Here is a 24133-nt window from a genome sequence, read left to right as displayed (position 1 = left end):
GATGGCCAAGAGTACAATTCCTGGGCATGTGGTAAGTGCATTGTTTGTTTTATGAGAAATTGCAAAATGACTTTCTAGACTGGCTATACCATTTAACATTCCTACCAGCAATGTTTAATTATCTGTTTCCCCTGATCTTCATCAACACTTGGTATGGTCAATGTTTTTCATTTTAAAGACTCTAATAGATGAGTAACAGTATTCCATTGTGATTTTATTTAGCATTGCTGATATCTAATGATGTTGAACATTTTTTCATGTACTTATTTGCCATCTGTATTTTCACTAGTGAAACTTCTCCTTTTACCCATGTCTAATTGCATTTTTTTAAATGTAGAATTTTGAGAGTTCTTTACATAGTCTACATAAAAGTCTTTTGTTGGACATGCATTTGCAAATATCTTCTTCTGGTCTGTAACTTGTCTTTTCATCCACTTAGTGGTGTCTTTCATATGATGAAAGTTCTTAATTTTGCTTAGGTACAATTTATCAGTTTTTTCTTTTAGGTATCATACTTTCAGTTCGAATCTAATAATTTTGCCTGACCTGAGGCTGCAAATATTTTTTTCCTAAAAGTTTTACAGTTTTACATTTAAGTTTATGATCCACTTAGAGGTTCCCCCACCCTTGGGCATCCTTGTCAAAAATCAATTGGGTGGGGCCGGCAAGTGGCATGGTGGTTAAAGGCGCTGGACTCCCACATGGCCGACCACGGTTCAAGTCTCGGACCTGGTGGTTTGCTTTCTCACTTCCTCTCTTTCTCTCTGTCCCTCTCTGATCAAATTGGAAAATAATAATGATAATAATAATAAATAAAGTTAAATAAAATAATTGTTAAAAAATCAATTGGGCATATATTTATGGGTGTAATTACATATTAGATTCTCAGAAAGTCATGACACATTTTTGCATAGAAAAACAGAAAAACACATCATGACTTTTCCAGCAGTCTAATATATTTAAAGCTATAATATAGTTTAAATATTAAATATTGTAGGTGAAAAATATAAGTTTTATTCCCTTATTTAGGAGCAATGCTACAAACACATTACGACAATCTTTTCTACAAAATAAATGAGATTTAACATGAGAGGAGAAATGAGAAATTTAGAATACAGGGAACCAGCAGTTAGCATAATGGCTATGTCGCTGGACTCCCACGTAGTCGACCGCGGTTCGTGTCCCGGACCCGGTGGCTTAAAACTCACGCCGGGCGCGTGTGCATGCGTGCCCAAGATCCCGAGAGGAGAATGGAGGAGAAGGGATTGCGGCGTGACCATCCCCTCTGGGGGGTGATTTCTCGCTTTCTGTCTCTATGTCTCTCTCTGTCTGTCTGGCGAGCGCATGTGCCCTACAGTGAAAATCTCTCCAAAAAAAAGAAATTTAGAATACAAAATGATAAAATAATAACAGTTCATTATCTTAATTCCTTACTGTGCTGAGCACTGTGGATGTGTGTGTGTGTGTGTGTGTGTGTGTGTGTGTCTGTGTATTTCCTCATACTACTGATGCAGATACTAAGGCATATAGTCACATGTAAGTGGCAGAGCCATGAGGTGAACTTTAGCTCTCTGACCACAGGGCCTTGCTCTTAGGATGCCTTTAATAAGTATTAAGAACTGAAGACCACAAAACAGGCCAGCACACCCTGACCCAGACATACTGCCTGTGTGGGCTTCACCAGACCTGGTGGTTGAGTCTGTAAAAGGGCAAAACTACCCAGGATCCCATATTCTCCTCTAGATTTTTCCTGATTTCCACCTCGAGTTCTATTAACACCATGACTGACTTTGAGTAGAGTTGTATAACACATTTAAGTAAAAGCTAAAGTAATCATATAACAAACTAGAAAGAAGAAACAATAAGTTAAGATTAAGAGTGACTATTGAAAGTATTCCTCATCACAAGATGTCCCCATTGTTTTTTTATAAATATCAAACAAATTGCAATTACAGTAATTCTGAAGTTTATAAAAGCATAAAAAAGCTTTATTTTACTATTTATCTATACCAGCAATGTCCAATAGAAATACATAGTAATCTCTCAGTATCTGCAGGATGGGTTCCAGAATCTCCTGTGAATATCATACTTTGTGGATGCTCAAGTACCTTATATAAAATATTGTGGTATCTGCATATATGTTACAGTTGCTTATATACTTTAAATAATCCCTAGAAAGGAAAAATATACAAACTTCTTCAGTATCTCTTTTAGGGAGCCACCTCTTCCTTCATGATAATTGGCATGACAAATCCATGGATGCAGAACCCATGGAGGGCCAGCTGTGTATAAGGTAAGCCACATGTGTAATTTAAAACTTATAGTAGCGATTTTAAAAATGTAAAAAGAGGGGGCAGCAGGTGGCATGGTGGTTAAGGTTAAATGTGGCTGACCACAGTTCAAGTCCTGGACCCAGAGGTTTGAAAATCGCACCAGGCATGTCTGTGTGTGCATGCCCAAAACCTCAAGAGGAGAAAGGACTGCAGCTTGGCTAGTCTCTCTGGGGGGTGATATTTCATTTTCCCTCTTACTATCTGTCTCTGTCTCTCTTTGGGTAGCTCATGTGTCCTAAGGCAAAATCCTTAAAAAACAAGCGTAAAAAGAAACAAGTAAAATTATTATTTTTTAAAATTACAGAGTACATGTACATAAGGGGGAGGGGAGAGGGAGAGAAAACAATCCCAATAGGGTCTTGTCAGGTGGCGAGCCCCTTTTCCTCAGCACTCCGGCTCCTCAGGATCTGGGGTACCCACCTATTGTGCCTAGGGTGTTTTCAGGGCAACTTGAGGTCTGAATCCATGGTTATCTGTGTGACTTCCAGCACTACAGTTCAGCATTCTACAGGTTGTGCCACCTACGCTAGCCAGAAATTAGTTTTAATAGTGTATTCTGTACAACTCCACATATCCAAAATGGTGTCATTCCAATAAGAGGCTGTAGCTACATCTCAAGTGTGACTGCTGGCTACCAAACTAGAATAGTGCAGTTCTATACACTTACTATACTCCAAGCGTTACTAGAATTAGCCTTTAAAAACATTATATTCTGGGGCCGGTAGGTGGCATAGTGGTTGAGGTGCTAGACTCCCACATGGCCAACTGCAGTTTGAGTCCTGGACCTGGTGGTTTGCTTTCTCACATTCCTTGTCTCTCTCTCTATATATATAAATAGAGTTAAATCTCCCCCCGCCCCAACACATTATATTCTGAGTTGGCCCTGTAGCCCAGTGATTAAAGAAACCAGACAACTAACCATGGTTAAAATTCTAAACTTGGCAGCTTGAAAACCATGCCAGGCACATAAGTATATGTGTCCAAAATCCCAAAAGGATGGAGAAATGGAACTGAAGGGATTGTAGTGTAACCATGCTCCATTGGGTCATGCTATTTCTCTCTCTCTTTCTCTCTTTTTCTGGTGAGTGCACATACCCTCTAGCAATTAAAATCTGATTAGGAATTGTACTACTGGCCCAATTGCTATGGTGCAGTTGTAATACAAGTGTCCTGTAAGTCTGGAAGCCATAGGGTAGTTGTGTGCTCAGATCCATGGGTTGGCATGAAAGCACACCAAAAGTATGCATATGGGCACCCAGGATGCTGAGGACCAGGAGAGCTGGGGTAAAGGGGACTGTAATGTAGTAAGACTCTATTGAGGGTGCTTCTCTCTCTCTCACTCTCTCTCTCTCTGTCCCCTCAGTGTGTACATGTGACCTTTAGCATATTAAAAAAATTGTATTACTGATAATAATCCACATAAAATTTGCTCTTAGGTTTTGTACAAGTTCAGCTCATGAATGGGGCCTCTCTCCAGATTACAGAAGTAATATATGAGCATTACCAAAACTTTTAGAAAATACTGAGGATTATTTTTTTTTAAGAATATAAAGTTTATCAGTAATTTCACTACTAAAACTTGGGTGTGCTTTTACTTCCACCTCAGTTCCACAAAGTTCACTGTGCACCTACTATGTGATGGCACAGTTCTCTTAAAGCACTACAGCGTTCAGCAAAGCAGTCAATATTCTTGTCCTCATAAAGATCAGTCCAAAGGACTGGCAGTAAACATAGAAACAAATAAATGGATTAAACTATTTCTAACAGTTATAAACAGTATATTATAAATGAAATGGAAAATTGGGCTAAAGAACTGGAAAGGAAGCTGACTTTAACTAGGATCCTTTAAAAAGGATCTTTTTGTGGACATAATATTTTACTGAGACCTACATTGTAAGGGGCAGCTCCTTGTTCTGGGAGACTCTCAATTTTTCCATCATGAGCCTCAGTGTCTCCCATTGTCCATATACCATACAGTCAGGGCCATGGGATACAGTGAATAACAATAAAGTGAGTGAAGCTTTTTGAGGAAGTATTGTTTTTCCCCCTCCCCGGGGTTGTTAGGGCCTCTTTACTTGTTCTTTTTCTATGATTATTATGTAATGCTCTGTGTGATCCTAGCTGTGTGGCTTAATTAAAATAATGGTTCTAAACCCAGACAATTGACCTAAAGAATTCTCCAAAGAAAACATGAATTAGGGAACACATTAGTAATGCAACCCAAATAAAAAGAAAAAGTGGCAGAGCATAAGTCTCTCCTACTCTAATATGACTGAGTTCATCACCTATATTATAAGGTAAATAGGTTTAATTAAATATGACGAGACACTCAAAAATCAGAAAAATTCAAGAAGACCATTTGAAATATAGATTAATATCTTTACACATACTCCATCAGAATGACTACGACTGACGGTAGTAAGTGTATTCGAGGACGGAGAGCACTAGAACGCCTGCACACTGCTGGTAGAAATGGCAAAGGAACATCCACTTTGGAAATCTGCTGGCTAGTTTCCTAAAAATTTAAATGCACCCTGACATGGGGAGGGGAGAGAAGCCAAACATTTAATGAACATAAAAATGGAAAATTGTCTGGTGATGATAATGTATATGGTAATATCTTTGACTGTACTAATATAAAATGTATTCATGCTGGGAAAATCCATTTTGTATGCTGTAAAGATGTACAGTCATTTAATGTAAAAAAAAATAAACTGAAAGAAGAAAAAATAATATATATGTGTATGTATATATAGATATATACATGTGTATATGTGTATGTATATACACACATGTGTAAATGTGTATATACATACACATATATATTTTTGCTCTATTTTATTTTATTTTTTTACATTCAATCACTGTACATACACACATACACGTAAACTGTATATATACACATGTATATACATATATGTGTGTATATTACACACACACACACATATATATATATCACCCTGCCATACAAACCAGCCATTACACTCCTAAGTATATTAAAAATATATACATATATCGAGACCAGCAGTTAGCATAATGGCTATGTCGCTGGACTCCCATGTAGTCGACCGTGGTTTGAGTCCCGGACCCAGTGGCTTAAACTCACACCGGGCGCGTGTGCGTGCGTGCCCAAGATCCTGAGAGGAGTGGAGGAGAAGGGATTGTGGCGTGGCCATCCTCCCTGGGGGGTGATTTCTCGCTTTCTGCCTCTCTGTCTCTTTCTGTCTTGCGACACACACACACACACACACACACATATAGCTACAAAAACATGTGAATATTTGAATAACGGAAAACATCATAAAATATATATTTATGTGATGAAATACCATTATGTTAAGTATGTGTGTGTGTGTGTATATATATATATTTTTTTAAGAGAGAGATATATGCTATATGGTGCATGCACTTGATGGAGAGACAAAGAGAGAGAGAGACAGAAAGCAAGAAATTACCCCCCTAAGGGGGATGGCCATGATGCAATCCCTTTTCCTCCATTCTCCTCTTGGGATTTTGGGCACAAACGCACATACACCCGGTGTGAGTTTTAAGTTGCCGGGTCCAGAACTGAACCACTGTTGACCACATGAGAGTCCAGTGACATAACGATTACACTACCTGCTGGTCCCAAGTATATTTACATTATGAACTATAGCAGACACTGTCAGTGCCTTGCCACATCCTTCAGTGATCTTCAGTGCTCATTTTCTGATGTCCAACTCCTTCAATCTGCTTAAACGCATGCTAGGCGTGGGTGCGTGCCCCAGATCCTGAGAGGAGAATGGAGGAGAAGGGATTGCGGCATGGCCATCCCCCCAGGAAGTGATTTCTCGCTTTCTGTCTCTCTGTCTCTCTGGTGAGCGCACACACCCTATAGCAAAAACCTCTCCAAATATAAAAAAAAAGTTCAAAGTATATCTACAAGTATGATAACATCTATTGAAAAATCTAACATAAAAATAATAACTGTAATTAATAAATATATATGTATTAAAATATAAACAATTATATTTGTAATATAATATTTTATCTCTAAAAAAAGTATTAATATTGTCATGTTTTGGAATAGAAAACATGGTTGTTAGTTACAATATTTCTCTATCTGCCTAATTCTTAAAATTAATTTAAAAAAAATTTTTTTGGAGAGGTTTTTGCTATAAGGTGCATGCACTCCCCAGAAAGAGAGAGACAAAGAGATAGAAAGCGAGAAATCACCCCCCCAGGGGAGGATGGCCACACCGCAATCCCTTCTCCTCCATTCTCCTCTCGGGATCTTGGGCACACATGCACATGTGCCTGACGTAAGTTTAAGCCACCAGGTCCGGGACTTAAACTGCGGTCGGCTACATGGGAGTTCAGTGACATAGCCATTACGCTAACTGCTGGTCCCATTAATTTAAAAATTTTAAAGGATATTGTCATATACAAATGCATCTCTGAGAATACTTTTTTTTTTTTCCCCACAGAGTATATGAGCTCACCAGAAACAGACAGAGAGAAAACTCCCCATTGGGAGCATGGTCACACTGTAATCCCTTTTCGATTTCTCCATTTTGTCAGAATTTAAGGCACATGTGCACACACACCCAAATATGTTTTTCAAGCTGCCGGGGATGGTATTCAAACAACTTGGTGAGCCATGTGGGATCTGGCTCCACTAGGCCACAGAGCTGGCCCTGAAGGCACATATTAATTACTAAAGTTCTTGATAAGTGAAATTGAAGTTTCATTGTCTAAAACCATTCCTTTTTTTGAAAATTAAGTATGAAAATGTAAAAATATACAGTATTTATAACTTTGTATAGTGAGCATAAATATATATACCACCTAGATTCTATAATTAATATTTTACTATTTTTATTTTATCACATAACTATCTATCAAATACTTTAGCCATCCATCAATCCATCTTATTATCTTATGAATGTCAAGGCAAGTTCCTCCACTATTCATTCTTCCCTGCCCTGAACTCTTGGCAGCCACTGATCTTTTTACTGTTCCATAGTTTTGCCTTTTCCAGAATACTGTATAATTGAACTAACACACTATGTAGCCCTTTCATACTGACATCTTTCAGTTAGTAGGTAATATACCTTCTTTCCATTTTCCATTTCCTCCATTATATTTCTTGATTGGGGTGACTCTCCAGTGTTTTCAGGTAGCTATTTTGTCTAGATTTTATATTTGTTATCTATGAACTACGATGGATAGATATATCTCTTATATCTATTATTATGAGCTACTAAGTCAGAGTAGAGAAAAATATTTAAATAAAATTGGTACATTTAACAGCAGCAACCAGACTTTTTTTTTTTTTGGAGAGATTTTTGCTATGGGCATGTGCGCTCGCCAGACAGAGAGAGACATAGAGACAGAAAGCGAGAAATCACCCCCCAGGGGGGGATGGTCATGCCACAATCCCTTCTCCTCCATTCTCCTCTCGGGATCTTGGGCACGCATGCACACGCACCTGGCGTGAGTTTTAAGCCACCGGGTCCGGGACACAATCCACAGTCAACTACATGGGAGTCCAGCAACATAGCCATTATGCTAACTGCTGGTTACCAGCAGCAACCAGACTTTTGGCCACAGCTCAAAGCAGATTATTTGAAATCTGCTATGATGATTAAATTTTAGGGTCTGAATAGATCTCATTGGTCATATAGGCTACCAACCAATAACAGGTTGAAAAAATTAATCATAATTCCCATCACATAAACTGAAATATCATGATTCCATTACTTTTGGCATACCAATAATAAAAAGGGACAATTATGCTCAACATAAAAGGAACAAACCTGTCAAAGCTGTTTCAGTTATAGATTTAATTTGTAGGAAAACTTCTCCTTTCAGTGAAGTCCAGTTTTGAAAGTTATCATATACTTCATTTTTAATACTGGTTAGCTCTCTCTTAGTAAAAGTAAGTAATGTAAGAGTCTTATTCCAGAAATATTTATATTCCAACAATTTTTGACTGTAAAGTAGTAAAAAGAAAAGAAAAATTAGGAATTAAAAAATAGTAAGCATCATAACAAAGATTTCTTTGAAAATATGATTTTTAGAGTGAACAAATAATCTACTGTCTAAGTGGAGATCATTTTGAAAGTGAAAGGAGGTGCTGTTCATATTATGCTAAGACAACAGATATATATTGGGACTATTTCGGGCAGACTGACATACACGGTCATTCCAACTCTGTTCTATTTTGTTATTTCAACTACAAAAATACTTCACACAGGGACCAGCAGTTAGCAATAATGGTTATGTCGCTGGACTCCCCTGTAGTCGACCGCAGTTTGAGTCCTGGACCCAGTGGCTTAAACTCACACCAGGCGCATGTGTGTGCATGCCCAAGATCCCGAGAGGAGAATGGAGGAAAAGGGATTGTGGTGTGGCCATCTCCCCTGGGGAGTGACTTCTTGCTTTCTATCTCTCTCTGTCTTTCTGGTGAGCAAATGCGCCCTATAGTGAAAAACCTCTCAAAAAAACAAAACAAAACAAAACAAAACAAAACAAAACAAAAAAAAACACCCAAAAAACTTTACACACATTTATTCTACTAAATTATTTTCTTTTTAAAACTAACTCAACAACAAACATTTAGTGAAGAAACTTAGGTCAGAGCAATTTAGTCCCAGGACCTAATTGAGAATCTGAGTCTTAGGCAGCATTTTCCCTAAAGACCATGTTTCCACAAGCAGAGTAAAACCTAAGGTAATAATAATAAATCTTTCAGTGACTGATTCAGTGCTTTTGCTATATCAAATGCCACAGCTCAAAGTAATCAAGTTTTTTGTCATCTTAGTGATTTTTATTACTTCTGATATTCTGGCTATAATTTTCTTAATAATCAAGCCAGGTGCAGACATAGATTTGGGGATTATCAGCATAGGGTGATGACTGAAAGAAGTCATGAGGGTGTAATTATTTAGTCAGTACGATGCTCCTGAATAGACTAAGATCTATGATGCAGAGACACACTCTCTCTAGCCTTTATTTAGCACATTGCCTACCACATACTATTCAATATATGCTCAACAAATACTGATGAATGGGGGAATGAATAAAATCGACTCCTCCTCATTTGGAGGAATTAAGAAGTAAGAAGTGCTAAGGGAAACACACCAGACAACACAGCACCATGCCCCACTGGAGGGTGCTTTCTCTCTCTCCCTCTCTGGTGAGCACATGTACTTTCTAGCAATCAATCAATCAAACTGGGTTTAAAAGTGTATTTTTAGAATGAGAGAATTGCTACAAATAAAAATATTAACGATGATAAATTCCACTAATAGCACAAAATATTTTTTTAAATGTAACTTTAAAAAAAATTGTCAGAGAGTGTGTATACTCTCTGGAGAGAGGAAACAGAGACAGAGAAAAAGTGAAAAAAGACCCCTCCCTGGGGGAATGGTCATGGTGTAATCTCTTCTCCTCCATTTCTCTCTCCTTTCAGGAATTTGGACACATACACACTCTAACCCCACATATTTTTCAAGCCGCTGGGTTCAGAACTCAACACATGCAGTCAGAATCCAGCCACCTTAATCACCACACCACCAGCTGCCCCAATATGCCTTTTTAATAAGTAACACCACTTCAATAAATAGTACTAGTTACTTCCTATAATTTTTGGCTATATGCTCTACAACAACCTCTTCATCTTCATATGAGAATCATTTCCTTGATATGAGAATCACATATTACTTTATATACTGAGAATACAGATTACAGACTTTTTTTTTTATTTTTTAATTGCCAGAGGACAGATAAACTTGCCAGAGAGAGAAAGAGAGAAAGCTTCCCAAAGCAACCCCAATGGGGCCTGGTTACACCACAATCCTCTTTGCTCCATTTCTCTACTCCCATTATAATTTGGACACACATGCATACGCTAGGCATGTTTTTCAAGCCATCAGGGCCAGGAATCGAATCACAGCTTTACCATATGGGATCTGGTTCCCTATGTACAGGGCTTAACTACTGATCATGAAGGATAGGATTCCCTATATACTAGACTTAACTGCCACATTATAGGGCTCACTCAAGATTATACAGGCATTTTGCGTATTATGGCTATTAGTTTTTTTAATTATTATTAGCTCATTTTTGAAAAAGACACATAAAGGGACCAGCAGTTAACGTAATGGCTATGTTGCTGAACTCCCATGTAGTCGACCGCGGTTCAAGTCCCATACCTGGTGGTTTAAACTCACGCTGGGCGTGTGTGCATGTGTGCGTGCCCAAGATCCCAAGAGGAGAATGGTGGAGAAGGGATTGCAGCGTGGCCATCACCCCCTGGGGGATGATTTCTGTCTCTGTCTCTCTCTGTCTTTCTGGCGAGTACAAGCACCCTATAGCAAAAACCTCTCCAAAAAAAGAAAAGAAAAGACACACAAATATTTAGTATTATCAAATTTGAGAAATCCTCATCAAATTTTTCATATGTATGATTACAAAATTTTTGGCATTTTCAGTTTACTTGGAAAGTGACTGTTATGGTTTAGATGATGATTTGTCCCCAAAGTTTCATGTTTTGGAATTTGATGTTAGGAGGTAGTGATGCCTAGTGGGTGGTGATTGGATCACAGTGATTGTATCATGGAGGTCACACTTTCCTGAATAGATTAATAGTGTCTCTCAAGACTCAGTGAGTTCTGATTCTAGTGAGAAGGGATTAGCTCTTGCAAGATCTGGTTGGTATAAGGGAGATTCCTGCAGCGCACTCTCTCTCTCTCTCTCTGCATGTCTGCTATTCTCTGTGCTTACATGGACCATGTTGTAGGTGGTCTAATACCAGGCCTATGCCTTTGGATTTTCCATCCACCAGAATTGTAAGTTAATAAACCTTAATTCTTTATAAAACACAGTCTCATGTATTTCTGTTAGCAGTGCAAAAAATAGACTAAGATAGTGACTAATCTAAATTGTCTTCAAAATAATGAAATTCAAAGACTAGTTTATTGTAATGACCAATTTTAAGTATATTATTATTTTATGTTATACTCAAAGACAGTATAGTGGTGGTTTTTGTGAGATCATCATGAAATTTAAATCTCTGTCCAATGTATTTGAATAATTAACCCCTCTATTAAATTATCAAATAATCCAAGAACTTCTATTAAAAATTTGTTTCTCTTGATTAATTTGATTTGATGTAACCTGAAAAAAACTGCTACAATTTGCTTTTTTTTTTTCCTATTTTTTTCTTTTTTTGATGAAAGAGATATTTTTGCTAGGGGCATGTGCACTTGCTGGAAAGACAGGGAGTGACAGAAAGTAAGAAATCACCCCCTGGGGGAGATAGCCACACCACAATCCCTTTGGGGCCATTCCCCCTCAGGACTTTGGGCACATACACACATGTGCCTGGTGTGAGTTTTAAGCTGCCAGGTCGGAGACTTGAACTGTGGTCAACTATGTGGGAGTCCAGTGATGTAACCATTATGTCATATCCTGGCCCCACAATTTTCTTCCTTATGACAGAATAATTTCTATTGCTGAAATAGTTCATCTTTATTGCTTTTATCCCATTAATTTTAAGAAATTCATATACATCCAAATTTGGAGTCTGTAATTTCTTGTTTTATTGAAGCATTCTAAAATGTCTTTACCAATGGCAATTATAATGGTATATTCCCAAACTAACTTCGTTTACTCAGATTCTTCAATGTCTCTGAATACGCCAATGGCACAGTGTCATTAGAAGAGGGATGAAGGGAAAATCAGAGTAAAGAAAAATTTTGAACAATTACAACTAAGCCATTTTACTTCCAACATGTACCCTCCTAGAACCTTTGAAGCAAGTTTGGAGTAAGGGACCCTGGAACTTAAGTAATATTTGACTTATAATAAATCTGCCTACACTGGTAACCTAACTTTCTCTGTGAAATATGATATAAGACACATAACTCTAGACTGCTAAAGATGAATAGCACTAATGAGACTGAGAAGAATCTGATAATTTCAACTCAGAGTCTAATGTTTAACAATCTGAAAGTAGGTATGAAGACTAAAGCTTTTAAGGATTTCAAAGATAAATACAACTAAATGAGTATAGATAGAAGGTCTTGGAGTATTGGTAAACACCTCTATGTAGAAATACCCTCCATGTAGACAGATACACAGATAAATAATACACAGATACATACATTCATTCACACACAAATATTAGAACTAATAAACAGGTTGATCAAGGTTGTAGAATATAAGATCTATGCAAAAACCAATTTTATTTGTTTATTTTATAATCATTTTCAAAACTAAAATTAAGAAAACAGTCTCGTTCATACAACATAGGAAGAATTAACCACTAGGCAATAAACTGAATAAAAGAAGTAAAAGAAAACAAAACATTTCTGAGAGAACTAAAGATGTCCATGGAAAGGTATACCATATTCATGAATTTAAAAAGTTGCTATTTTTAAGATGACAATTCTCCCTAAATTGACCTACAGATTTAATACTATACCTACTAAATTATATCAGACTAGTTTGTAGAAATTGTCAAGCTTATCCTAAAATTCACATGGAAGTGCAAGGGATTTAAGATACTAAAATAACCTTGAAAACACAGAAGAAAGTTGGAGGACATAAATGTCATGATTTCAAAATTTACTTAAAACTGCACTGTTCAAGAGACTGTAAGAATAATGAAATAGAATAAAGCATCCAGAAATAATCCCTTACACTAATGTGAATTTTTTTCAGGTAAAGGTGACAAGGCAATTTACTAAAGAATAGTCTTTTCGACAAATAGTACTAGAATAATTGAATATCTATATGGAAAAAAGATAAATATAGACCTTTACCTCACATCACTACAAAATATAACTCAAATGGATCATGGACCTAAATGTAAGACATAAAACTATAAAATGTTTAGAAGAAATTACAGGACCAAATCTTTGTGATCTTAGCTTAGGCAGAGTTCTTAACTACATCATCAAAAGCATCATAAATAAAATAAAATAAATAAATAGTACTTCATTAAAAACAACATCTTTTGTTCTTCAAAAGATACATTGTTAAAAATAAAAAGATAAGCCACCCATTAGGAGAAAACATTTGGAAGTCATCTTTCACATAAAGGGCCGGTAATGAGAATAAAGGACTCTTACAATCCCAGTATAAGAAAAAAATATCTGAAAATAGGCATAAAAATTTGAATAGATATTTCACCAAGTAAGAAATACAGATGGGGTAGCCCATGACCTGATGGTTGAAGCGGCTGGATCTCAAATGGCCAATAGTAGTTTGAATCCTGGCCCCAGTGGCTTGGAAAACATGCTGGGCACATATACATAAGTGCTCAAAATCCTGAAAAGGAAGGAGAAATAGAGAAAGGATTGCAATGTGACCATGTATGGAGGATGGTTTCTCACTTTCCCTCTCTCTCTTTCTCTCTTTGTCTCTCTTCTGGTGACTGCATATGCTCTTTGGCAAAGTAAATTAAAAAAAAAAAACAAATGGTTAATGAGCATATGAAAAGATGTTCAACCTCATTAGTCATTTGAGAAACACAAACAAAAAACCACACTAAGATTCCATTTCACTCTGTTTCATGGGGGTTATTTCTACATAGAGGAATTTATCAATACTTCAAAGCCACAATAAAAAAAACAAGGGTTGACAGAAACATGGAGAAACTAAAATCCTCATTTCTGTTGGGAATGTGAAATGGTGCAGCCACTTTGAAAACAGTTTGGCTCTTTCTTAAAAAGTTAAATATAAATTAACCATACAGCCTAGTAAGTCCAATTCAGGTATCTACCCCAAAGGAATAAAAACATATATACACACTGATAATTATATGTGAAATGTTCATAAATGCCAACAAGTAGAAATAATCCAAATGTCCATTAACTAGTAAATGGATAAATAAAATATAATATATAACCAAACAATGGAATACTATTCAGCAATAAAAAGGAATCAAGTGCTGATAAACACCACAATATGAACTTCAAAAATATAACTAATAAAACATGCTAGATATAAAAGACCACATATTATGTGATTCCATATATCTGAAATGTTTAGAAAAATACAAATCTATAGAAACAAAAAGAAGGTTATTTGTTGCCTAAGCCTGGGGTTGAAAACAGAGACTGATTTTAAATAACATGACGTTTATTTTGGGGGTGACTCAAATGTTCTAATACTGGTCATAGTAAAGGTTGTACAACTTTATATGTTTATTAAAAGTCATCAAATGGGGGCTAGAAGGTGGTGTAGTGGTTAAGGTGCTGGTCTCCCATGGTTCGAGTCCCAGACTTGGAGTCTTGAAACTCATGCTGGGCGTGTGTGTATGTGTGTGCTCAAAATTCCGTGGGGAGTGATTTCTTACTTTCTGCCTCTCTTTTTCTCTCCAGTGATGAGCACATGCGCCCTATAGCAAAAATCTCTCCAAAATATTTAAAAATCATCAAATTATCCACTTAAAAATGGGTAGATTTTATGGTCTGTAAATCCTATCTCACTGAAGCTTTTTTTTAAGCCTTTATTCATTTTTGATGAGGGAAAAGAACAATTTCAATGTCAACTTGTCACCTAATTATAAATTTGAACTTAACAGAATTTGCCATCCTAGATACTGCACCTACTGACAACGCAAAATAATAATGATCTCCCTTCCATTCTCCAAGGTTTGCATGCTGAAAGAGTAAACAGAATCCCTTCAATAGCTGACACTGGTACTTGGCCTAGGCGTAGGGCACAAAATAGGAGGTGAACAAGGACAAGAATGTTGTTACTGGATAGCTCAAGTACAAACATCACTGGAACAGTTACAGGGACCAAATTTAAAAACAAAATAATGGAAGGTTTACCAGCATTAAATCACTCACACTAAGTATAAGATCTACTAGTCTGCACGTGAAAGCATATTCCAACTCCAGCAGCTAACAGGGAACCACAGAAGCCAACTTCCCTAAATCCAACTACAATTCATTTAAAATTCAAAGTTGGAGGAAGTCATTTAAAACAAATAGAAATGGATTTTTCAATGTACCAGATGTGCTAAAATGTCATTGAAGCTGTTTTTAAAAAGATGTGGGATGATAAACTACAGGATCAAGGATAGGTAACAAAGTAAAGGAAGAAAGTGTTTGGAAAATCAGGGAAAAAAAAATGGGAGCCGTATTAGGGCTGAAGAGTTAAACTGAGAGAGAGGTGGGAGGAAAGATTTTTGAAGCTAGCATTGAAAATTTCAGAGATGACAGGGTCTATATTTACAAATAAAAAAATGAAAGGATAAGTACTTTGGATGTCAAACAAGTTATGAAGATTCACAGTAGAAATTCTCTAAAAGTACATATTGCTAGAATAGTTCAACTATGGTCTGGTGGAGAATATTGGATTTATGCACAGTTTTATATAAGTAAAGTAAGCTTATAATTCCACACTGTTTTTTTTTCGTATCTATTTTATAGGCCTTTTAGAGTGAATTTCTATTTTCAAGAGACACTTTATTCTGAATAGCAGATGTGCTAAGCCAACTGAGGCATACCACACTTACTCCTGATCACTCCCTTACAGAGACAGGTTAGAAATAACATCATGGAAAACACCAAGCGTAAAGAACACTTTGTTGGAGGCTAGGTGATTAAGCCCAATTGTAATTAAACAAATGAGAGAATAATTTAAAAAGAGCAATGTGACCCAAAAACATAGTTCATAGATCCACTGAAAGTTCCTTTTGGGCTCTATAAATAAAGATGATTACATCTGAGTAGAAAGCTCATGCTTCTTCCCTTTATCTCTTTCGATTATAAAAGATTATAAGCTCCTTTTCTTTATCCAAAGCAATCACTCTGTTTTATGTTTTAATAGACATCTTTGAAATAATCAATAAACTAGTTTAAAATCAGCTCACAGTGATGCAACAAAAGTCACTGTACTCTACTACCTTTGGCTTGATTTGATTTTCACTAGTATGCTTTTTCCTATGCAATAATGTATCTACTAGAGAGAGTATAAATAAAACCAGTAATTATTTCTATTCATCTATCACAAACTTTAATTTGTACCAAATATCTATTTAGATGGTTACTTTCAAAATTGTTTTTAGAATCAACTACTTTCTTATGTAAGCCAGATTCCACACCCCTAATTTGTGATCTTTTAGCTAAAAATGAAGAAAAATCACAGATCTATTGAAGATATATGAACAAAACAAGCTCTTAAAAGTATAACCCAAAATGATGACAAAATTAGAATACAGAATAAAAATAATATTGAAATATGTATATTTAGGTTTCTTTTAAGAATTTAAAAATACCATAGGTGACGTACAAAATCTGAACAACTGAGGATCAACTCTATCAGCCCCACAATATCCTGAAGCAGTAGTACCTATGTGATCTGGTCCCAATCTAACTTTTGAATTTAGTCAATACCACCATCCATGATGATACTGTAGGATAAAACAGATGGGACTCCCTCAGCAGGCTTGGGCCAGAGCTACTGAAGGAATCAAGAATGAATAATAATGGTTCTGATTAAAACAAGAGAGATGGAGTCATCTGGGTGGTCTTGGGTGGTATTATCCTGCTGTTGTAACACCAGATTTCTAGAAAAGGGTGTAAGGATACACGATGACACAAATGGTTATCTGTTTTGTGAGTATATTTCATTCCTTCACTCAATCAAAAGTTTACTGAGCATTAGTTACATGCAGGGCATTTACAAAAGGTTGATGGTCAGTAGAATATCATTAGATGATGCATTAAAAATGATTAGTGGACTAGCTTGTGGCTTGGTGGTTAAGGAGCTGGATCCGAAATGGCCAACTACACAGTTTAAGTCCTAGACCTAGGAGCTAAAAAAACATGTCAGGCATCTGTGTGTACTTTCCCAAAATCCTGAAAAGAAGGGAGAAATGGAGGAGAAGGGATTAGGTTGTAACCACGCTCTATAGTGGTTGCTTCTCATTACCTCCCACTCCTTGTCTCTCTCTGGGTGTGTGCACACACCCTCTGGAAAATTAAAAAACTTTAGCCCAGAAAAAAAAATTATGTTTCTGGTAATAATTAGTGGATTAAAAACAAAAACAAAACTTAAGATTCAAAATACTAAACCAGCATAACATGTAGTCATCCTGAACCTGCGTCATTTGCCATGTCGATTTAACTTTATTTCCCTTTTCTAAGAGCTAAAAGTTACTCAGTCCAAAAATAAATAATTCTTTCTCATAAACATTCTCAATATACATTATTTTATTCTATCTCCAGAAAAGAAAATGTACTCTCTAGTTTCTTCAGAGCTTCTTTTTTTTTTCTTTTTCTCTTTTGGCCTGGGGGTGGGGCATATGCACTCTCCAGGGAGAGGCAGAGACAGAAAGAGGGAGAAGGAGAAAGCACTCCCCAATGGGGCATGGTCATCCCACATCCCTTTTCCTGCATTTCTCTACCCTATCAGGATTTTCACACACATGCACGTGCATCCAGCATGTTTTTCAGGTCGCAGTGGGTAGGATTCTAACGGAGGTCATCCATGTGGGATCTGGGTCCCTCAACCACCAGGACACCAGGCTGGCCCTGTTTAGAATATTAGATTTTTACCTTTAGTTATTATAAACCCTCCAATTATGAAATGCAGAACTAACAGCTTTTACATTGGAGGTTTCTAAATACAGGGATCTATTACTATCATTTAAAAAGTTCCCTATTTTATTATTTTTATGTCATTGGACTATCATTCGAAGGATCCAATATACTAAGAAATAGTGATCAAGAAAACAATGGATTAGTTACTTTGTTTTCATTCTAAATACCACTGCAAGAAAAGAACAAGAATGAGGTATTAATAAAAGAAGATATGTAACTGATTTAATTTTTATTATTAAAACTATTCAGTTAAGATGATGGTTAAAAAAAAAAAAGAACAGAAAAAGTGAAGTTGTTTCCATTTTTCTCAACCACATCAGATATAAAAACCTCTTTGACTAAACTGATATTTATAAAGTTAGAATTAAATGCAACTTTTCCATCTTTATAATTTTCAATTCTTTAAAAATAATCTTACCTGGAGACTTGTGATTGTCTCTGTTTAATTTTTAACTCATGTTGCAAATGATTCAGTTCTTTCTGTACTCTCTGAAATTCATTTTCTTGACTCTTTAACTGCATGCTTGTATCTCGAAGCCTAAAAATATTTAAAAAATCCATTAAAAGCTTAAATATTCCCTTATGCATATCATTTTTAAGTTAAATTTCAAATATGCTTTTAATAAAATAAATAGAAAAAAACTATGGCTCTTCATATATGCTAAATGCAGGTATAAAAAAAAATATGAGAGACACACACCAAGCAATATTACCTCTGGGGAGATGAGTGGAATGTATAGACATGGGAAAAGGTATAAAATATTGAAAGGAGGCTGAACTTTAAATTTATTCTTTTGTATTATTTTAATTTTATGATAAGCATATATACATAAGTACTTATTAAAATATAAAAAAATTTAGTTTTATTGTATTCATAAATATACATAATTTAAAACATCAAAAATTACTAAGAGAGTCATAAAAAATAATCATTTTCCTTTACCCCAATTCCTACTGCCAAAGGTGACTAGTTTCAACTTTTTTTCCGTTTCCTTTGAGTATTTACCTCCATATTATTAAATAACATGTCTATACTGCTATAACTATTTCATTTTAGATATTATCTAGTAAATTGCAAATAAGTTAAGATCTGGTTTAGCTACATACTGCTGAGACTCCTGATTTTGTGTGTGTGTGTGTGTGTGTGTGTGTGTGTGTGTGTAACACAAATATACATTCATTGGGGTTGGTGGAAAAGTCATGATGCATTTTTGCATAGAAAAACATAAATACATTATGACTTTCCTGATGACCCAATAAATATATACACACATGCACATACACACAAACATGCATATAAAATGTCACATAAAGCAAATGCATCAGTCGCCAGTCCAATGCTGATATGATAGTTTATAATGTAAGCAGGGCTCCCAGATCCTTCTACCTCTCTGCTCTACCATCTTTGGTGTGTGTATTTTTTTCTCAGAGTCCATAATGTGGCAGACACCACAGTCATTACATTCCCATTGCGGACCAGCAGCAGAAGGTGAGTAATAGGTCTATTCCATCACTTTTAAGTCAGTCTTCTTGAAGTACCACTGAATACCTCTGTTGAACTTAAACATGGCCATGCCTAGCTACAAGTGAGGCTGGGAGACAGAGATCTTAAAAGGCAAGATTAGACCCCAAACATATTCATAGTTATTTTACTAAGATATAAGGGGAAATGGATGTTGGGGTAGGCAGCTAATGCAGCTAATAAAACTGATATTCCTATCTCCATACTTACACTCCCCTACACAGACACACAGACACACACACACACACCTTATCCTCCCCTGATGCTTCCATATAGTAAAGTAATCTGGTCCCTTAGAATGAGATTTCTTTGGGGGCATTGTCATCATAAACTTTTCATAAAGTATCAGTAATTTCAATATTCTTCCATCTAAGCTTCACCATAAATTTGATGTTTATTCTTGTTTCTATTTTAGCAGATTTCATGTTATTCTGATAGGGGCTTTTTCCTTAAAAAAAAAAAAAAAAAAAAAACCTTTTCCACAAAAAGTGTGTACTTGCCAGAGAGAGACAGAGAAATGTAGCGACAGAGAGAGAAAGAGAGAGAGAAGAGGGAAGTACCTCTCCCAATAGGGCATGGTCACACCACAGTTCCTTCCTCTCCATTTCTCCATCTTGTCAGGATTTGGAGGAATGCATGCACATGCACCTACCATGTTTTTTAAGCCACCAAGGCTAGGATTCAAACCATGTGATTGGCCACGTGTGTTGAAAATCTAAACTTACAGGGCCAGCAGATGGCATAGTGGTTGTGTCACTGGACTCCCACATGGCCGACTACAGTTTGAGCCACAGACACGGTGGCTAGAAAATTATGCCGGGAACATGTGCGTGCATGACCAAAATCCCAGAAGGAGAATGGAAGAGAAGGGATTGTGGTGTGGCCACCCCCATGAGGGATGATTTCTCACTTTCCTTCTCTCTTTCTTTTTCCTTCTCATTCCCATTCTCTCTCTCTCTCTTTACTTTTTCTCTCTCTTTCTCTTACTCTTGCAAGCGCACATACCCTATGGCAAAAACCTCTAAAAAATAAAAAAATCTAAACTTAGAATTAAAACAAGCAAACCTATACAGTCCCATTATGTGTCTGTAAACATGTCAGGCTTACAAATGCCCTTGAACTAATAGGAAAATGTACTGCTGCCACAATACAATTAAACAAAAAGTGTATTGAACATTACTTAATAAAAGCATACTTCAACTACTAAGATCTACTCAGAGAATTTCTGATCTGTGTTTTTACAAAGCATTTTTCTTTTTATAGTTAAAAAAAACCTCTGCACATTCAAACACTTTCCAAGGTCACTTCTTTTAATATAGCCCTCATATGAATGTTATGTATAAATGTCATCTCAAACCCTCTGACTACTTTCTGAGAAGTTTGGTCACTTTACTTCACTCTGCTTTGCTATGCTAGTCTACTCTTAAATCAAATTGATATGATTAAAAATGTATGCTATGTGGTGTGGTAGTTTAGGACACTGGACTCCTACATGGCCGACCACGGTTTGAGTCCTGGAACTGGCAGCTTTCTTTCTCTCTCTCTCTCTCTCTCTCTCCCCCCCTCTCCCTCTCCCTCTCCCTCTCTGGTCAAATTAAAATAAGTAAATAAATGAAGTTAAAATAAAATCATTCTTTTTAGAACAAGTATGCTTAGAAAAGCACAATGATTACTTTTACTATATATATCAACTTTATGAAATAAACAATTCACAAAATGCTACAATACACTGTGTACTGTGCAAGCCCACAGTTCTCTCCAGAAGTCATAATTCTGCACAGAATTTGAACGCTGTGTTGATGTAAGGACACGATGTTGTCTAGTAGAAGGTGTTCCTGAAAATAGTGGGGACTAACAGCATGTTCTAGTGGAGAGAATCCTGTACTGGGAGTTGGATGACTTGTATTATAATCCTCTTGCCAACACTACCATGAGAACAAGCACATTTTTATCCTTATCTCTTCCTCAGTTTTTCTTAGTCAATTTGATTAAAATATATTGTGTGAGAATCACTGAGTTATAAACAAATGAAAAAAAGGTGTTATATTCCCCTCCTTAATTATTTTAATTTGTGGTATCTATTAATATGACTCATAATGAAGATATTCTAAAGGAAAATACTTTAAAACTCTCTTTTAACTTACCTCCATTCTATAAACAAACACTTAAGAAAACACACAAGAAAGCTGATCATACCAGTGGGGATTTTACCCCCTGTAATCTGTACTCTTTAGTCAAGCTCCTAGTTCTAAAGCTTAATTTATTTTTAGACTTTCTCACAAATTGGAATTGTAGTAATTAAAGATGACAGGTGAAAGTTCAGGGTTTGAAAAAATAAAGTGGGGGATTTTCAGATTACATCCTACCAAGGTCTGACAGGCAAAGGCATCCAGATATCAAGGGGAAAATCAAGACTGCAACAAAGAAATCAATCAAAACAAGGCAGTACTTCAGGAGTCCTTGGGAAAATGATTTCAAAAATTGACGCGGAACTGCCAATGATGGGAAGTGGCTTTGTAACTACTCCTTTGGATTAACCACTACCCAAGTGCATTGAGAAAACTAAATAACCTTTCAAGAAAGTAGAGCATAGAGGGTAGAGAGTCCAAGTATTATAGGCAGATAAATAACAAGATTTGGTAAAACCAGAAAGCACTCTTTTTTTTGAGAGGTTTTTACTATAGGGGACGTGGTGCACCCGCCAGAAAGACAGAGAGAGACAGAGAGACAGAAAGCAAGAAATCACTCTCCCCACCCCCCCAGGGAGGATGGCCACACTACAATCCCTTTTCCTCCATTCTCTTCTCAGGATCTTGGGTATGCACGTACACGTGCCCAATGTTGAGTTTAAGCCATCAGGTCTGGGACTTGAACTGTAGTATACTATATGGGAGTCCAGTGACGTAGCCATTATGCCATCTACTGGTCCCCAGGAAGCACTCTTATTTTGCAGAGAAGTCACAAGCACTTTATAAAACCCTAAAAGCAGAAACCAAATCACTTTACCTATTAGAAACTATAGCATCTTGAAAAATGTTAATAGGAGCATGTATAGGACCAGAAATGGCCCTGACAGATAAGCATATAGAAAAGTAGCAATATTTAAAACAAATTATTTGTAAATACACAAGTAATACTTAATTTCCAGTTGAGTGGCAGTCTATAGCTTTTATTAAGAAAATCAGTACAACACCCATTTATATTGCCCAATAAAATTCTAACTTAGCGGGGCCAGCAGTTGGCATAGTGCTTACATCACTGGACTCCCACATGACAAACCATAGTACGAGTCCCAGACCTGGTGGCTTGAAACTCATGCCAGGGTGGGGGACCAGCAGATGGCATAATGGCTACAAGGTTGGACTCCCATGTAGTTGACCATGGTTTGAGTCCTTGACCTAGTGGCTTAAACTCACGCTGAGTATGTGTGCATGTGTGCCCAAGATCCTGAGAGGAGAATGGAGGAGAAGGGATCGCAGCATGGCAATCCCCGGGGGTGGGGGGGTGATTTCTCACTTTCCATCTCTCTGTCTCTGTCTTTCCAGTGAGTGCATGTGCCTTATAGCAAAAAGCTCTCCCCCAAAAAAAGAGAGAGAGAGAGAGAAAGAAACTCATGCCAGGGACATGTGCATGCATGCCCAAAATCCCAGGAGGAGAATGGAGGAAAAGGGATTGTAGCGTGGCAATCCCCCCCTCCCGGGGTGTGATTTCTCACTTTCCCTCTCACTGTCTCTCTCTGTCACTCTCTGGACAATGAGCCCACACACCCTAGGACAAAAGTTTTAATAAAAAAAAATTTCTAACTTAATTAACTAAAATATATCCTTCTGGTAAAGTAATTTTAATTTTATACCAATTTTATGCACATTGATAATAAATTTACTCCTTAATAGCTTAACTTCTTCTGAAGGGTGCTTGCCCTATTGAGTTAAGGACTAGTAATATTTACCTTTGCTAACAAGTAGGGGTTGGTTTCAAAATTCTAACAATAAACTATTATTTAAACTTTGATACCATATATTCCATGCTCATTCATACTCATCTCCTCTCCTCTCTCCTCTCCTCTCTTCCCTGTCTCTGTCTCTACCACCCTCTCCCAAAAAGATAGGAGAAAGTACCTTGCATTGGACTGAATCAATATTGTTTTTTAAATAAACCTCACTTAATTAAGCTTTATTCAGTCTCGATTATTCACTTATTTTCCTAGTCTCTAATGTGAGTCTATTAATATCTTTCTTTGAGTAAATGTGATATTCTAGAGCTTTATTAATGTAGAAGCAGAAATTTAAAATCTTAAAACCAAACACATATATATAGGATTGATATATAATTTCACAAATTCGAGGCAAACTGTTTTACTGTACTTTTCTTCAAAGTAAGAGGATAGAAACTGTTTTGGAGAAAAATGCAACTCTCCATCATTTTAAAATGCTCTTGACAGAATTACATTGCTTACAATGAAACACTGCTTTAAATATTGCTACCATCCTTTTACAGTACTCTTAATAGAATTCCACTATTTATTCTTTAGTAAAAGCACATAGGTTTCTTAATTCCCTGTTTTCTCCTAGTTCTGGTAACACATAGGCACTGATAAATATTACTCTACTGATTAATTCTAAAGGATAGGACAGCATATGCAATCCTTAGATACTCCCTGTTGTTGATGT

The 24133-nt window shown here is 36.5% G+C and overlaps 1 protein-coding gene across 1 annotated transcript in view; it reads right to left on the bottom strand.

The window, feature by feature from the left end:
- LEKR1 (leucine, glutamate and lysine rich 1) overlaps positions 1-24133 on the bottom strand; it is a 174170-nt gene that overhangs the window by 92581 nt on the left and 57456 nt on the right. The window contains exons 4-5 of the mRNA XM_014588300.2: positions 18360-18479; positions 8132-8307 (exon numbers count right to left, since the gene is read on the bottom strand). Of these exons, the coding sequence (XP_014443786.1) occupies positions 8132-8307; positions 18360-18479 (296 nt within the window). The remainder of the gene's footprint in view (positions 1-8131; positions 8308-18359; positions 18480-24133) is intronic.

This window comes from Tupaia chinensis, unplaced genomic scaffold (assembly GCF_000334495.1).
Source record: "Tupaia chinensis unplaced genomic scaffold, TupChi_1.0 Scaffold000272_1, whole genome shotgun sequence".
NCBI classification, from domain to species: Eukaryota; Metazoa; Chordata; class Mammalia; order Scandentia; family Tupaiidae; genus Tupaia; species Tupaia belangeri.
This window is presented reverse-complemented; position numbering and strand designations above follow the sequence as displayed.